Consider the following 18,362-nt stretch of genomic DNA (forward strand, 5'->3'; position numbering starts at 1 on the left):
ACTGCATCTCAGGAAAGCCAAACGGTCACCAGCTCACAGTGAACTCGTCAAGGCTAGAGATTATGAATATCTAATTTCCTTGATAGGACTAAAGACGTGCCTGATTGAAATCCATGATTAGTTTTACTTTTCTGGTCACGCATATGGTGGCACTTCGAAAATGGACTATCCTAATGCTTTTCTGTCCCACACTTGCCACAAATGAGGCATATCACAACAAAAATAGTTCAAGAAAGAAAGGGAGTTTACGCACAGAAAAAGACTGGGAAAGGGATACGAGGTTAAACTCTAGTAAACTGCAAGTGCTAAAAAAAACTAAAAAAACACTTGTGGGACCCCCTGCGGCTGAGCAGCATGACAAAACATGACAAAACAGAGGTGCTGTTTGGTTCAAGGCACTGTGGATGCTTCAAGTTTGGAGCTCTTGAAAGGATAGCACATTTCCTTGGAAGTGGTAAAGAAAAAAAAGAGAAACAGAACAACTGAAAAGGCCTTTTTACTTAGTATATCCAATAAAGACAAATGGATTATTAAATATTGTTTTTCAATAGTGTACAATGGCCCCACTAGAATTCTGGGAATCATCAGAATGGTTCTCATGTGATGACTATTCCATGGGGAATTTTCGTTACTACTATCTTGCTTTTCCTTCAATGACTCCAATATAAAAAGCGATTTGAAAATTAAGTCAACGGAAAACAAAAATTATCTTCGTTGCGCTAGACTGGTATGGTTAATAGTGGTATTCAAACCTGTTCATACAAGCACAGAGGCAAAACTACCTTACAAGCCAAACCTTCCATCCAGGAAGTCAGGCAAGAGTCTCCCTGTGAGCCTTTCACTACAAAGGTTAGGTTCCTGTCTTCTGGTTACTTATATGATAGACACATGAACCTATCAGATGACTTCATTTAAGTAATACCGCGAAGGAGGGGATGCCAGTTTCCACTTTATGTTCTTATCTTTCAAGTGGAAGATAATCTGCTTGTGGTGTCTGAGGATACATGTGACCCTGTGACGTGCAAAGCTGAAACTACATAATCTACTTTATTTGGCAAAACCAGGCCTCCAGTTTTATTAGTATAAAAAAAGTACATTTGACTGCTATCACAACATATCCAAAGTGTCCTTCATAGATACCCTTTTCTAGGTTTGCAGTAAAAAATAAACTAAAAAAAAAGGAGTATAATGAAAATCCTTCATAGAAAAATAAATCTGGAAAACACCTCCAAGACAATAATAGTAAAAATAAAAGCATGGTTTGGAAGTGAGCAGTAATGGTGCCTGAAAAAACCCAGAAAGGAGCAGGAATGCAGAGCTGAGGTACAAACAGCATTCGCACAAAAGTGATTTGAATGCTTCTGGGGGCAGCAGTATTAAAAATAATTGTATGTAATTATGTGAACAATGACAATGTTTTTACAACATTTATAAAAAAGGCATAGAAAAATATGCATTCCATGGATTTCCATGGCCATGGATTTAATTCATGACCTTTCGAATTAAGCATTTTTGCAGACTACATTTTATCACACAACATAATTAGATTTGTATTCATAATTCCAGTGATTAATAAATAACTAGAGGGCTTGATTGATTTTTCCTCTAGTTCGAATACCTTTTCTTTTCTGGAAAGTGAATTCTGTTTTGTGGAAGTACGAACCCTCGTACGAGCCAGACCTCTAGCATTTATAGTAGAAAATGGCTTAATTGGTAGCACTTTATATTGGGGGGGGGGGGGGGGTAAATGTTTGTTGCATGATTAATAAAAACCTTTTCAATGTGTTGCATGATCAAACATCTGTGTAAAACACATAACATGATCCACTTCATAGCAGTGAAGTCAATTGACCAGTTTTAAAACTATTTGTACTGCATTTTTCCTTTAGAAAATAAAAAACCTGATCCGTACCAATACAGAAAGTAATAGGCAGAAGGTGTTAAAATGCGAGGTGTCAGTACATAAAACTAATTTTTCTAGAGCTTAAAACAATTGGCAACTGCTGCATATTTACAAACCGTGAGTGACCCAGTAAAATAGTTGTCACAGAAATCTAGATGGTAAAGTCCAAAGTTCAAATGCGATAATTTCCTCATTTGAGGGTTGTGCCATTACTTTGGGTCTTGCAACAACAGTTCAAAAATGTTTAAGCAGATTACTGTGCATATGATAGCTTCTGGAGTTGTTCCCGCTTCACCACAGTTGTGGACTCCTTGCTTGCAGATCTCTTTTCAAATCTCTGAAGAAATTTGATCATGTCACAGTTCAGACTGAGGTCCGTAGGGTTAAAGCTGGCTTCCTACTCAAGAGTTCACAGTGGTTTTCTATACCGGCAAGGCACAGACATAGTACGTGGATGATGTTCTCCGGTTCTTGCATATATAACCGGCATGCATCTTGCCTAGGCCTTCTTTTCCAAGGAGGGAGATGCTTTAATAGCGGCAAAAGGCCTAACTTATACTTCAGGAATTGCACTTTGACCTGGTTACAATATTTTTCCCTTAGGTAGCCCTGTGGTTTAGACCGGGTATAATTGTGGAGTAGGTTCCACACATGACTGCGTTTAGACAGTTTGTCTTTATCCTCAAAAATTGATGCGAGCTGTGCACTGGATTTGGCTAGTCTTTTGAATTCTCGATGGCCAAAATCAAAGTCCCAAGTGTTTGTTCCGCTGAGTGAATTCAAAGCCTGGTTTGGGTAGACGCATGCAGGGGAGGTCGGCCTAAGTTCCAGTTCTTGCCAGATGTATTGGCCCAGGGTACCTTCTGGAGCCCTACTAAACGTGTGGCAGCAGGACACAAAGGCTGCCTTCCAAGCCATTGACTGTTTGGAGATACCAAAGTCTAGCCTTATTTGTGCATAAGATGTGTTCAGATGTAGTTCAAAAAGTGACCTGAATATTTTGAGAACCGTTCTGTCCAGCATGGCAATATCCTTGCTCTGAGCGCCTTTCTCATGTATGTCAGGGTGGGGAGGATCTTTCTTTGTGCTAGCTGCAGAATAGGTGAAAGCAAGGCCCATTCAGCTTGTTATAAGGTGACCTCAGACTGAAGGACGAGTTGCCCTTCCTATTTTTTTCCAGTGGGTCACTGTAACTTCCATTATCGTTGAAATGAACTATGAGGTACTTAAAGCTTTTAACGGTTACAATTCTTTCTTCCCCCAGTAGCATTTACTCCAGAAAAAAAGTTATTTTTATGGATTAACTTTATACAGTCTTCCACATGATGAAATAACTAAGAACATGCCCGCCTTTTCCACAAACTTTTTTTTCCTTCAGACTGCCATATTTTTCAACTATTTTACTCCTTGCTTTTGTCCTCCAATCCAAAATATCCAGCAAAATGGTCTCCTAGCATACTGGAGGTTTACAGTGCCAAGAAATAGTACACAGATAAGACTTGAGAAATTAGCACAGCTGAAAAAATATTTTCAGAGCGGTTTATACTGAATGATTTCAAATAAGCAGGCCTCAGCTTCACGGACAGTAGCTTGTAATACAACTCTCTATTAAAAAGTGAAATATCTTTGTCAGATAAACCATCAGCACATTCCACTTATGCTGCTCTCAGAAAAACTTCTAATCCCAGACACTTACAGGCTCGCACCTTGAAATCAGTAGACATGTTTGCAAGAGATTATTGCTTGGATTGCAAACTCTAGAACAGATACACTTGTGGGTTAGGTCTCTGCATAATCTATTTGCATTAACAATAGAATTTACTACGTTTCTGGTTCTACTCTACTGCACTGGTCATAAATACCATGTTGGAGAAGGAAAACCTATGCTAGTTCTCTCATATGCATTCTCTCTGAATTAAAAAAAGAATGACCCTCCCCCACAAAAAAAACAATAAACCTAACCTAAATGGCAAGCAACCCAGATATTTTATTTCTTTATGTAATTTAAAAAGACGATCCGACTGACTCTCCAGGGCATAGTGGAGTAGTACAGCTACTCCTGCAAGATGCTTATTTTGCGGTCTAGGTAGTTGTTTTCTGTGAAATGTACTCTGCCATTAGCGATTAGATGTGAACTGGCTACATTAAAAATGTTGCTATAAATAGGTATGTTTTAAATTTGATATTCTTAAAGTTGTGTTTCCTGCTGGGGATGGCTGCAATCGCATAATGTTTTCAAAATATTCATCACTTTCGTGAGAAAATTCCATAACACTACACATTTTTTGCAATGTTTACATGGGCAGTATCAAGCATAAAAAATGAAAGGAAAGGGACAAACGTCAAGCAAGATGCCAACAAGACAATGGTTTGAGGCCAAAAGGGCTCTCAGCAGAGGTTTGCTGTTCTAGCAAGGCATTTTCTTCTCAAACCATTGTCCCACAAGTGAAAAGCAGAATCTTGTGCCAGTATTTCAAATATTTCAATACATTTTACAAAAGGTGCCTACAGCAAAATAGAACAACTTAACCCACTTAGTGTAACATGTGTCTTGGCATCGTTTTAACACATGTACAGAGATATTCTACTGTTGATGTGTATCGGAGATGATTCCATCATGGCGGATTTATTTAGGGCATCACTATGCATTACTCTGCACCTATGTAACAAAAGGGATGAGGCTACCTTAGATTAACACTAACGAAGGCTACTGCCAAGTAATCAGACAAACACTATGAGACACGTGTAGGATTACTGTGGGCTACAGAGGACAGAAAAAGCATGCACTACAAATGTACATGTTGGACTGGAAAGAAGACAAAACATTTTCAGCAACTTCCACTAGCCAACAAGAAAAACAATCACTTACTGGGCCCTGAGGTGCAGGGTAGGAAAATGGGGGACTTGTTGGCATTGGCATTGGCACTCCTCCTGGTAGGCCTCCAAAGGGCACTGTGAAGCCTCCACCGCCGCCGCCTCCTCCACCTCCTCCTCCTCCTGGACCGCCTTTCTTGACATCATCAGTAAACCCAATATCAACCCCAACATCAATGAGATCAGACTCCTCTCCCTTGGGAGCTTCAGCCTGAGGAGGAAAGAAACACAACACTAGATGTGTTAACATAGTCAGAATACACAGTGCAAAAAGGTGGGAAAGACAAAGGGCACTGGGTAGGTAACAGTTGTTTAACCTACACTGAGAGTCATTCAAAAATGGCCATCTAAGTAGTGGCATAATGTAAACATTAAACCTGGCAGATAACAGCTAAATGTTACATGTTTGATACATGGAATCAGAGACTTTAACTTATGAGAAAACGTTAAAACAGTAGCAAAGGATGACCAGGAAATGGGGCACACAGCAGATGCATTTAACACTGCAGTATTTGACGGACAGGAAAGCACAAGAAAACAAGTAGTGGAATTGAAACCCATCATTGTACAGAGGATACGCCAGAGAAACCGAAACAGGGGAAAAATACATGTGGCAACAAAACTATAATGTGAATAAGAGAATGATATCTTCCAACTTGTAATCTTATTCTTTCTAATTTCATAAAAGTAGAACATCTCAGCCCCAGAAAGATTTTTTTTTTTTAAATACACGTTTTAAAATTAAAACAACAAAAAAATTATCAGATTCAACATTTTTCTATGTTTATATTTTTAACATGTAATACCATCAACCCATTAGTCATAATAACATAAATTGAACTAAAACACCACCCTAGCAAAGCGCTTAACAGACAATGAAAGCATTGCATGGTGCTCCTATGGATAGATGATAAAAGAGAAAATAACGACCCTGCACCTTCAACAACTATGTCATACCCTCCTCCCACAGTCCCATCATCCACAACAAGGAATGCAACCCGTTTTGGAAGCTCAGATTGAGACAGCATTTGACCCCACCTGCTTCAAAACCTTGATATTGGTCCAAGGGGAAGTGGGTGGCACAATTATGAATTGCCAATGTGGAAAGCCAAACTTAGAAGTAACTGTTCACATTTTCTTTCTCCGTCAATAGCAAGCTTAATTCAACTTTGGGAGCATGGAATCAGGGGCAATTAGGGGAATGTTCACACAACCCATTATTCTGGAGAGGCTAACTCTCATGGGCCCTCCTTCAAAGGTGCTCAGATTTACCTAGTGGTAAAATAACTCCATGGTAAAGCTGTTACAGCACCTAGAAGTTAGACCCCAAGGCGATTTTAGTGCTCATTTAGAGTTACCAAGGTCAGAAAGAAGGATACCTTATGGAACTGGTTACCGCACCCAAATTCCACACATTCCCTTGTTTCCCTCAAACATCCCATCCCCCGCCAAGGAGCCTATATTGCTAATTATTACCTAGGGAAGAAAACAAACAAATCACTGGGAAGAATAGGGAGCGTGCAGTATTAATGGACGACTCAGAATACCAAGATCAAGAGCAAAGTCTGTGTCAGAGTTAGGTAAATATACAGAAATCAGAATAAAGTGCCATGATTTGTAGCCTGCGCTCACCTGTGTATGCAAGGCAAGCATGGAGATGTATTCCTTTAAGCTTCAAAGGTGCTCCAGTCTTCCGCTGCAGATGTCGTCAGCACTACATGTAAAGTGTGGGTGATGACTGGTGTAATGTTTCGAGGTTGCAAAACATGCACTACACGAAGCCAGCAAGTGGAATCAAGACAAACTGTAGGTCCCAGAATGCCACAGGACTCTCATAAGACTTGTAGAGTTAGCTACCATCACAGATTTGTTTGGGCAGATGGTCGTCATGTTTAAAAGCATTCTTTACTGGCAATTGAGAAACTTAGTTGCTGCATCCTGAACCTTGTTGCAAGGAGATTGAACTCATCATACTTTCATCTGGAGCTTTCAAAGACTTGCTGGTTTCAGGAAAGTATTCTGGATAACACTTGAGATTAAGGATTTAAGACTTTGATTTGTACATTAATACTGGAGTCATATTTCAAATGATGTTATGTTATGTTAAACTTTTATTTATATAGCGCACGGCTACTCAACAAGAGTGTCCCGGCGCTTTATGAGGGCGACTCAGCAGTTAAAAAACATAACAGTGAACAGCGAGGAAAACATAAAAAAGAAAAGAAAACAACCTAAAGGTTAAAAAGCCAGGTCTTCAGGCTTTTCCTGAACAGGATCAGACTGGGAATACTGCGTAGAGCAAGGGGCAGAGAGTTCCACAGCTGGGGAGCCTTAAGGCTGAAGGAACGACCCCCAGTGCGAGCCTTCCTCACCCGGGGAACCACGGCCATGAACAAAGATTCCGACCGCAAAGAGCGGGCCGGACGATAGAGGGCCAGTCTACGCTGCAGATACTTTGCTCCGGAACCAGAGAGTGCCTTATGCACCAGCGTCAAGGTTTTAAACATTATCTGCTTTCGGATGGGGAGCCAGTGAAGAGACTGTAGCACCCCAGATGTTCTTGCCCGCCTGTGAAGGCCGAAAATGGCGCGAGCCGCAGAGTTCTACGCCACTTGCAACCTTTGGACCAGATAATCCGGAAGTCCTAAATAAAGAGCGTTAGCATAGTCCAGTCTAGATCCTATTAGAGCTTGGACAGTGATCTTTCTATGCTCCTCTTTAAGCAGGGGTAGGAACTTCCCGAGCATCTTAAGGATGCCAAAACAGGTGCCCGTCAGACCAAGAATGTGCGATCTGAACGTAAGGTTATTATCAACATTGACTCCCAGATTTTTGGCAGTCACAGATGACTGGGCGGGGGGACACATGTCCGCTGGCCACCACTCCCGCCATTCCGGTTCCGAAGCACAACCAAAAAGCAGAACCTCCGATTTACTGGAGTTGGCCTTGAGACCATTCTGCTGGAACCAGTCATTGCAAACTCTATTACGATTGTTTCACAAGAGCAGCTGGATGAATCCTCACATTGTACAGGCTGTTTATATTACTTTGAATCACATATGGTATTAAGGTATTGCCAGTGGGGAAGAAGTAAATGTATTATGTTACTGAACGCATAGCCCTAACGTGTATTCATTATTTTACAGTTGAATAACAATGTACATTGAGAATCATTCAGCCCGCAGACTTAATTTAAGATGTGATTATAGTAGATATATATATATATATATGAATTTGTAATAACATTAAGGTTATTTATTTAATCTACTAGAAAGGTTTTGTTTGTCTTTCAGCTCTAGGAAGTCTGAGGTTTCACCAGCTGAAGGGTGGTGGTTATGCATGAACAGTCACAAGGTATATCATGTGTCATGTGTCATGTAGAAATAGTGATCGCAATATCACTGCTTCTGCAGTGCAGGTTGAACCCAGCAAAAAGGACAGGAGAAGTGAAGACATCCGCGGATCTCTTTCCACTATTGTTCCATTCACCTTCCCTTGATCTAATGCTGACAAGTATAAATATCCTTTCCACTGCCATCAGTGGATTGAGGTCTGAATACTAGCGTTGCTCCTGTTGCATCCGATTATCAGGCACCCGCAAATCTAACATAAGGTTCTTCGGAGTCTATGCAGTACTGCTCAGCAAAGGGAGGGAATGATCTCCAAATGGTGGCCCTGCAAATACCTGCATTAGGTCTCTAGCGCTTACCAGTTATGGGACTTTTTCCCGTCTGTTAGCAGGTTATAAATTAAGAGATAATGTATCTAAATAAGGATTATTTTGAGAAGGTCAATTCTTCTGAACAGCACCACAATTTAAAACAACCTGCTTGGACCTTTCTTCACATCCAGTGTGTGAAAGGATCAATGTTTCAGAATGAATGGCATACAAAAGGTAAACCAAGTAAAATAGCCTTATTGATGTAAAAGACAGAGATAACTTCTGAAAGAAAATCAGACAGGCCCCGTATAAGGATTATGTTACCCTGTAAGCATCTGTTTGTGGCATGTAGTGCTGAAGACTCACATGCTCTGTATACTCCTGCCATCTAGTGTTGGGTTCGTAGTTGTGCAACTTTATTTTATTAAAAGAAGTCTTTCGAGTCATGAGGCAGAAGGCTCTTGGTGATATTGCACATGGGCATTGACTCTTTTGTTAGATTGGTTTCCCAGAGAGGGGTGAGAAAGGAGTGTAAGGAAAGTGTCAGAATGAAGATGTTCAAGCCACGAGAAGTATGTAAAACGTAAATGCAATGCCCACAAGTGTCCGGGAAGGAGGGAGAGCGCATGTTAATCTACAGTACTACATGCTACGAACAGATGCTCACTATGTAAGTAACATAATCCGTTCGATGGCATGTGTGGCTGTAGATGCATAGACTGTAAAGCAGTCCCTCCTTAGAAGCGGTGGCTAGCGTGCGGGACTTGCAGTAGTTTGAAAAAGGGGTAAGTAGCACTGCCTGATCGACACTGGCTTGTTGGCGCGACAACACATCTACGCAGTAGTGTTGAGTAAATGTATGTGGTGTAACTCATGAAGCTGCTTTACACATTTCAGCTATGGGGATATTGCCTAAAATGCCGTAGGTGCTCCATTTGTACGAATAGAGTGTGCTCTGGGAGTTACAGGTAAAGGTCTTTTGGCTTTCCTATAGCAAGTTTTAATGCATTTTACTATCCATCTGGCTATACCAAATTTGCATATAGGGTTACCTTTATGAGGTGGGGAAAATCTACAAAGAGTTGCTTTGTTTTTCTGAAAATTTTAGTTCCATCTATATAGAACATGAATGCTCTTTTTACATGTATTATATGGAGAGCAGTTTCTGCCACGGAATCAGGGTTAAAAAAAAGACAGGTAGCTCAATGGATTGATTGAGATGACAGGGAAACTACCTTTGGAATTAATTATGTATTAGTCCGAAGTACACATTTTTCTTTATGTATTTGAAAGAATGGTTCCTCCAAGGTTAATGCCTGGAGCTCACTAACACGCCGAAGTGAGGTAATAGTAAATAGAAATGCCACTTTCCATGATAGAAATTGAAGTGGGCATGAGTGTAAAGGCTCAAAAGGAGGACCCATAAGTCTAGTAGGCACAATGTTTAGGTTCCAGGAAGGGGCTGGAGGTACACAAGGTGGAAAGACTCGTTTGAGTCCTTCCATGAATGCTTTAATGACAGGGATTCAGAAGAGTGATAGATGCTGTCTATTTTGGAAATAGGTACAAAAGGGGGTGGTAATGGACGGAGCATCTGAACCAATCAAACACTCACACCCAGTCAAAAGATCTGGGTTTTAATCCATCACCGTTCTTTAGCCCACTCTTCCACCCCAGTTCAGACATGGCTATATGTAAATCAGTCTGACCCTGTGCCTCATGGAAACAGTCCAGCCCGAACTGCCAAGCCATGCCTTCCCTGGACCGGAAACAAGCTTCCGAGGCATATAGCCATGTCTGAACTGGGGTGGCAGAGTGGGCTAAAGAACGGTGATGGATTAAACCCAGATCTTTTGACTGGGTGTGAGTGTTTGATTGATTCAGATGCTCCGTCCATCACCACCCCCTTTTGTACCTATTTTGGAAATAGGTGGCTATTGCTGCCAAATGCAATTGAATGGAAGTGTATGCCAAATTGGCCTTTTTCAAATGAAGCAAGTAGGAAATAATGTCCTGTACTTTGGCTTTGGGTTAATGGGTTTATAAGTTGGCAATAGTAAACTAAACGCTTCCATTTTGCAGGCTCTAGTTGGGGGCCTGTGTGTTTGTTTGGGAATATCCATACATTCTGCTGGTAAGTTTAAATAACCAAACTCTAAGACCTCAGGAAACAGATCGCTAGGTTGAGCATCTTGGTGTCGGATTTGTCCTTGATCCGGAGTGAGAAGGTTCGGCCTTTTTGGGGAGCTTCTCGTATGGGACTACTGAGAGCTCCAGTAGCATCGTGAACCATGGCTGACATGCCCAGGTGGTAGATATAAGAATCATGGTGAGAGAGGTTTGCCTGAGTCTCCGAGCCAGAATGGAAATGAGAGGGAAAGGCAGAAAAGTGTAGGCAAACATCCCTGACCAACTGATCCATAGTGCATTGCCCTTCGATAGTGGGTATGGGACCCTGGATGCAAAGTCTGGGCATTTTGCGTTTTTGTTTGTGACAAACAGGTCTATGCGAAGAGTCTCCCCACTTTTGAAAGTAGGGACGAAGGACATGTGGGTGGAGTTCCCATTTGTGAGTCTGTTGTTGTGTCCTGCTGAGCAGGTCAGTAAGATCAATGTATGTCCCAGGAAGATATTCCACCAACAAATGAAAGTGATGGTGAAGAGCCCTATTCCATATGGTCTGAGAGAGGTTTGACAACTAAGACGACCTGGACCCCATTGTTTTGGCCCCCCTCCTTGGGTACCCCTCCCTCACCTTCTTCCTCAGTCGAGACACTAGGGATCACTCTCAACAACCATCTTACTCTTCACTCCCAGATCAGTTCAGTGGTGTCATCCTGCTTCTTAGTTCTTCGCACCATTCGTAAGATTTCTCGGTTTTTCTCCTTTTCTGCTCTCAAATTGATCCTTTTAGCCATGGTCTTGTCACGCCTCGACTACGGCAACATCTTATACAATGGGGTCCCTGCCTATGATCTCCGGCGCCTCCAAATGGTCCAAAACCAGGCTGCTCGTCTCATCTATGGCCTCCCGAAATTCCACCATGTCACTCCTCTACTTAAATCCCTGCACTGGCTCCCCATTCGGGAGCGCGCCCTCTTTAAGATGGGTTGCACGACCTTCCAGGCCCGTGCTGGAACTGCTCCAGCCTTCATTAATTGGTAATCAAAATGTATGCTCTTAACAGGGAACTACGCTCTTCTTCCCAGTTCCTTCTGACCGTACCCCGTTTCAGGAAGAAAAAATCTGGGGGCGTGAAGTTTTCCGTCCTTGCACCCACCTTCTGGAACACCCTTCCCCTAACTATTAGGTCCACGCCATCCTATGTTGACTTTCGTATAGTCTTGAAGACTTTACTTTTCTCACAAGCCTTCCCGTCCTAAGCATCCAATCTCTGCCCTCCTGGATTTGCATCCATAGCGCCAAGGAACCGCCTGGTAGTCGTGCACTCAATAAATACCTTAAACTTCAAACTTCAACTTCATGTCCCATACCCCCACCACCCTGCCTGTTTTTGTAAATAATACATAGCTGTCATACTGTCCGTCCAGACTAGGAAAACTTTGTAAGATAGATGGGGAACGTACTCTTTCAGTGCAAGGAATATTGCCAAATAGTTGATGTGCAGAGATTGATTTGTGGCATCCCACAGACCTTGTATTGTGTGGTTTTGTAGATGTACACCCCATCCCATCTCTGAAGCGTCTGGTACAGCGATTTGAGGTACAGAGTCAAAAAAGGCTGTTTAACATATTTTTGGGGTTCCACCATTGCAGACAGCGACGAGTTTGGCGGTCTATCAACAATAGATCCTGGACATGACGCTGTGACTGAGACCACCGACGAGAGAGACGCTGCTGTAGTAGGTGCATGTTTAGTCTTGCGTTGGGAACTATGGCAATGCAAGATGCCATCATACCCAGTAGACGCATGACAGTTCAAACTGTAAGTGTTCTGTTTGGCTGAAATTGCGATGGAAGTGCCTGAAAGTTCTGTTTCTGAGCGAGATTGGGGTAAGCTAGCCCCAACTGTGTGTTGAGAATTGATCTTAATTATGGTTGAAGTTTAAGAGGCTGAAAGTGAGATTTGGGGACATTGGTGGAAAACACCAATTTGTGGAGCAGATCTATTGTTAGCTGTATGTGTTTTGACACTGCTGGTGGGTGCTGGCTTTGATTATCCAATCGTTCAAGAATAGGAATACATAAATGTTTTGTGCTGCTACCACTGCTAGGCGCTTTGTGAAGACCCTTGGTGCAGTAGTGACACCAAATGAGAGCACCTGGTATTGGTAGTGTTTTCCTGCCATCACAAATCTGAGGTATTCACAATGAGCAGGATGAATAGGCATATGGAAATAAGCATCCTTTAGGTCCAGAGTAACCAGAAAGTCACCCATCTGTAGAAGTGGAGTGACCATATGAAAGTGTTCTGATAGGATGTAGTAGTTGAGAGGTCTGAGATCTTGGTAAGATTGGTCTCAGTGACTCCTTCTTTGGAATTAAAAAGTAGAGGAAATACACGCCTGTGCCTTGCTGATGAAGGGTAACTGGTTCTATAGCCCCTTTGAGAAGAAGGGCTTGGACCTCTTGTTTCAGAAGTGTGATCTTGTGATAATCTGTGAATTTGGGTGGTGTGCTACTGAGCTCCAGAAAGTAGCCATGTTGAATGAAGGCTAGTGCTCAATTGGTCTGTTGATATAGTTTCCTAGACCAGGTGAAAGAACTGTAGTCTTCCCCGACAGGTGTTGTGTAATCAGGGAGACGGATGGGGCGTCACTGTTGGCGGCGGAGACTGCACCATGTGCTGAACCACCTCTGCCTCTTCCTCTATTATTATTGCCTTTAAAGGAGCCTTTGTAAAAACCTTTAGTGAAGGTGTATTGGCCTTGCTTCTGCTGGGAAGTGGAGGCATCTGTGGCAGAGGATTTGTAACCACTCTTGTAGCCAGAACTGCAAAAAGAACCACAAAATGTAGGGGTTTATAGGGCTCCCATTGCTTTCATGGGGTCAGTATCTTTCTTCATTTTGTCTTAAGTGGAGTCCACCCGAGGTCCAAATAAATGTTCCTTATCCCCTGGCATTTTAAGACTGCCTGTTGAACCTCGGGTTTAAAACCTGAGCATCTGAGCCAGGCATGTCTCCTGAGCAGTATGCTGGTGTTAATGCCCCTAGTGGCTGTGTCTGCTGCATCCAAAGCACATCTGATGCATCTGTTAGTGATGGCTTGACCTTTGGAAACTATTTGTTGACCCCTTTTTTGTGATCTTCTGGACGATACTGCGGCAGTTCTTCCATTTCATTAGTGGACCCTATTGTAACGTGCAAGTAGGGCATGGGAATTGGCTATAAACCAATTATTGGCTGCTAGAGTTGCAACACATTTGTTAGCAGCAACAATGTGGTAGCTCTCCTTCTCAGGAAGTAGGGTATCCCCAGTAGCTTGACTATTGCCTCTTTTACGAGCTGTAGTAGCAACAATGGAGTCTGGTGGAACATGGCTACATATGTAAAGTGGGTCTTAGGGAGCCGGTTTATATTTTTTAGGTCGAGGACCTAAAGGCTGCGCTTGCGCAGTCGTTGGTCGGAGATTTAATGATTTTTAGACGGGGCTTGGAACCCGCCTCTCTCCTCCACCTCTTTTCCATTGGCTGGCTTCCTAAACGGAGGCCAGCCATTGGAGGAGAGAGGCGCACTCCAATGAAGCCCCGTCTCTTTCGGATTCGGGGGCGTGTTTTTGGTGTTTTTTCGCCCTGTGACGTCACCCGTCACTCTGAACGCCAAAACACGCCCCCGAATCAAAAATTTACTGAGCTTTTCGGCCGCCATTTTGTCATTGCCGACTTTTGGCCCAGATGCCCCAGTTCCCTTGCTGCTCCTCGCTTTTGGTGTCCAGTGTTCTCCAAGTAGGCAGACTTCCAGTTTTGACACCCGCCAGTGCCCTCCTTACAGTGACCTGACTGTGTCTTACGCGATCCACTGCTTCCGTACAGCGGCTCCTCTGTGGCATCTCCTCTGCTCCGGGCGCCACCGTCCGTCTTCCAGTCAAGGTAAAACGAAAGAAGCGGCTGTATTTTGTCCCTAACACGGCTGCTCAATTTCTTGTATACACATACCCATTCTACAGCCCGCTGACACAGCATTTCCGTATTTCCAGCTCACCCATTGCCTCGTTCGCCGATCTATTTCTTGGCATTAGCATCCAGCCTGATCCCGAGTTTCTGTCTCTCTTCCCCCCCCTTCCCTCTGCCCGCAGCTCTCCTTCGTCTCTCCTCACCCCCCCTTCCTTCTGCCCGCAGCCCTCCTCCGTCCAGGCAGGCGCAGCACACCCAGAGCGTGAATCCTGGTTGCATAGACCACGAGTCGTGATTGCATCAGATTCCCAGATCCTCCTGCTCAGCTAATGTTGTTTTGTCTCTTTTCCAGGTTTAACATGGCCCGTGTCGTCTGCGTTCAGTGGTGTGCACTGCTGTGCACGAAGTGGTTCCGACGGTAGGTATGCTGCTTTTTTTGGATGTTAGAGGTAAGCCATCTGTTTTATTTTGCTCAGCTAATGTTGTTTTGTCTCTTTTCCAGGTCCAACATGGCCCGTGTCGTCTGCCTGCAGTGGTGTGCACCGCTGTGCACGAAGTGGTTCCGACGGTAGGTATGCTGCTGTTTTTGGATGTTAGAGGTAAGCCATCTGTTTTATTTTGCTCAGCTAATGTTGTTTTGTCTCTTTTCCAGGTTTAACATGGCCCGTGTCGTCTGCGTGCAGTGGTGTTGGTTCCGACGGTAGGTATGCTGCTGTTTTTGGATGTTAGAGGTAAGCCATCTGCTTTATTTTGCTCAGCTAATGTTGTTTTGTCTCTTTTCCAGGTTTAACATGGCCCTTGTCGTCTGCGTGCAGTGGTGTGCACCGTTGTGCACGAAGTGGTTCCGACGGTAGGTATGCTGCTGTATTTGGATGTTAGAGGTAAGCCATCTGCTTTATTTTGCCTAGCTAATGTTGTTTTGTCTCTTTTCCAGGTCCAACATGGCCCGTGTCGTCTGCGTGCAGTGGTGTGCACCGCTGTGCACGAAGTGGTTCCGACGGTAGGTATGCTGCTGTTTTTGGATGTTCGAGGTAAGCCATCTGCTTTATTTTGCTCAGCTAATGTTGTTGTGTCTCTTTTCCAGGTTTAACATGGCCCGTGTCGTCTACGTGCAGTGGTGTGCACCGCTGTGCACGAAGTGGTTCCGACGGTAGGTATGCTGCTGTTTTTGGATGTTAGAGGTAAGCCATCTGCTTTATTTTCCTCAGCTAATGTTGTTTTGTCTCTTTTCCAGGTTTAACATGGCCCGTGTCGTCTGTATGCAGTGGTGTGCACCGCTGTGCACGAAGTGGTTCCGACGGTAGGTATGCTGCTGTTTTTGGATGTTAGAGGTAAGCCATCTGCTTTATTTTGCTCAGCTAATGTTGTTTTGTCTCTTTTCCAGGTTTAACATGGCCCGTGTCGTCTGCGTGCAGTGGTGTGCACCGCTGTGCACGAAGTGGTTCCAACGGTAGTTATGCTGCTGTTTTTGGATGTTAGAGGTAAGCCATCTGCTTTATTTTGCTCAGCTAATGTTGTATTGTCTCTTTTCCAGGTCCGCAATTGCAAAAACAACAAGTGATGGACTGAATGTGGATCAATGTCACACACTCCCCCAGTCAAAAGATCTGGGCCCAAATCCATCGTTTTTTTGCACTCCACACCACCCTGGGTTAGACAATGGCGATATGCAAATCAGCTCTGACCCTGTTGCCCCATGGGAACAGTCCAGTCCGAACTACAAAAGCCATGTCCTTCCCAGAACGGAATCAAGCATCCGAGGACCGGACCGGTTTCGAGGTAACACCTCTCTTCAGCCCGGCTAGCTTGATTCCAGTGGTGTGGAGTGCCTGGGACCCACGTCTGGGCATCCCCAGCGCACTTAGGGCGGCAATTGCAAAAACAACAAGTGATGGACTGAATGTGGATCAATGTCACACACTCCCCCAGTCAAAAGATCTGGGCCCAAATCCATCGTTTTTTTGCACTCCACACCACCCTGGGTTAGACAATGGCGATATGCAAATCAGCTCTGACCCTGTTGCCCCATGGGAACAGTCCAGTCCGAACTACAAAAGCCATGTCCTTCCCAGAACGGAATCAAGCATCCGAGGACCGGACCGGTTTCGAGGTAACACCTCTCTTCAGCCCGGCTAGCTTGATTCCAGTGGTGTGGAGTGCCTGGGACCCACGTCTGGGCATCCCCAGCGCACTTAGGGCGGCAATTGCAAAAACAACAAGTGATGGACTGAATGTGGATCAATGTCACACACTCCCCCAGTCAAAAGATCTGGGCCCAAATCCATCGTTTTTTTGCACTCCACACCACCCTGGGTTAGACAATGGCGATATGCAAATCAGCTCTGACCCTGTTGCCCCATGGGAACAGTCCAGTCCGAACTACAAAAGCCATGTCCTTCCCAGAACGGAATCAAGCATCCGAGGACCGGACCGGTTTCGAGGTAACACCTCTCTTCAGCCCGGCTAGCTTGATTCCAGTGGTGTGGAGTGCCTGGGACCCACGTCTGGGCATCCCCAGCGCACTTAGGGCGGCAATTGCAAAAACAACAAGTGATGGACTGAATGTGGATCAATGTCACACACTCCCCCAGTCAAAAGATCTGGGCCCAAATCCATCGTTTTTTTGCACTCCACACCACCCTGGGTTAGACAATGGCGATATGCAAATCAGCTCTGACCCTGTTGCCCCATGGGAACAGTCCAGTCCGAACTACAAAAGCCATGTCCTTCCCAGAACGGAATCAAGCATCCGAGGACCGGACCGGTTTCGAGGTAACACCTCTCTTCAGCCCGGCTAGCTTGATTCCAGTGGTGTGGAGTGCCTGGGACCCACGTCTGGGCATCCCCAGCGCACTTAGGGCGGCAATTGCAAAAACAACAAGTGATGGACTGAATGTGGATCAATGTCACACACTCCCCCAGTCAAAAGATCTGGGCCCAAATCCATCGTTTTTTTGCACTCCACACCACCCTGGGTTAGACAATGGCGATATGCAAATCAGCTCTGACCCTGTTGCCCCATGGGAACAGTCCAGTCCGAACTACAAAAGCCATGTCCTTCCCAGAACGGAATCAAGCATCCGAGGACCGGACCGGTTTCGAGGTAACCCCTCTCTTCAGCCCGGCTAGCTTGATTCCAGTGGTGTGGAGTGCCTGGGACCCACGTCTGGGCATCCCCAGCGCACTTAGGGCGGCAATTGCAAAAACAACAAGTGATGGACTGAATGTGGATCAATGTCACACACTCCCCCAGTCAAAAGATCTGGGCCCAAATCCATCGTTTTTTTGCACTCCACACCACCCTGGGTTAGACAATGGCGATATGCAAATCAGCTCTGACCCTGTTGCCCCATGGGAACAGTCCAGTCCGAACTACAAAAGCCATGTCCTTCCCAGAACGGAATCAAGCATCCGAGGACCGGACCGGTTTCGAGGTAACCCCTCTCTTCAGCCCGGCTAGCTTGATTCCAGTGGTGTGGAGTGCCTGGGACCCACGTCTGGGCATCCCCAGCGCACTTAGGGCGGCAATTGCAAAAACAACAAGTGATGGACTGAATGTGGATCAATGTCACACACTCCCCCAGTCAAAAGATCTGGGCCCAAATCCATCGTTTTTTTGCACTCCACACCACCCTGGGTTAGACAATGGCGATATGCAAATCAGCTCTGACCCTGTTGCCCCATGGGAACAGTCCAGTCCGAACTACAAAAGCCATGTCCTTCCCAGAACGGAATCAAGCATCCGAGGACCGGACCGGTTTCGAGGTAACACCTCTCTTCAGCCCGGCTAGCTTGATTCCAGTGGTGTGGAGTGCCTGGGACCCACGTCTGGGCATCCCCAGCGCACTTAG

At 44.6% G+C, this 18,362-nt stretch overlaps 1 protein-coding gene across 2 annotated transcripts in view; it reads right to left on the reverse strand.

Moving 5' to 3' along the window:
• Positions 1–18,362, reverse strand: part of IST1 (IST1 factor associated with ESCRT-III) — a 128,777-nt gene that overhangs the window by 39,604 nt on the left and 70,811 nt on the right. For both annotated transcript variants that reach the window (XM_078669678.1, XM_078669679.1), the window contains exon 7: positions 4,773–4,988. In XM_078669678.1, the coding sequence (XP_078525804.1) occupies positions 4,773–4,988 (216 nt within the window). The remainder of the gene's footprint in view (positions 1–4,772; positions 4,989–18,362) is intronic.

The sequence above is a fragment of the Lissotriton helveticus genome, chromosome 12 (assembly GCF_964261635.1).
Source record: "Lissotriton helveticus chromosome 12, aLisHel1.1, whole genome shotgun sequence".
Lineage (NCBI taxonomy): Eukaryota > Metazoa > Chordata > Amphibia > Caudata > Salamandridae > Lissotriton > Lissotriton helveticus.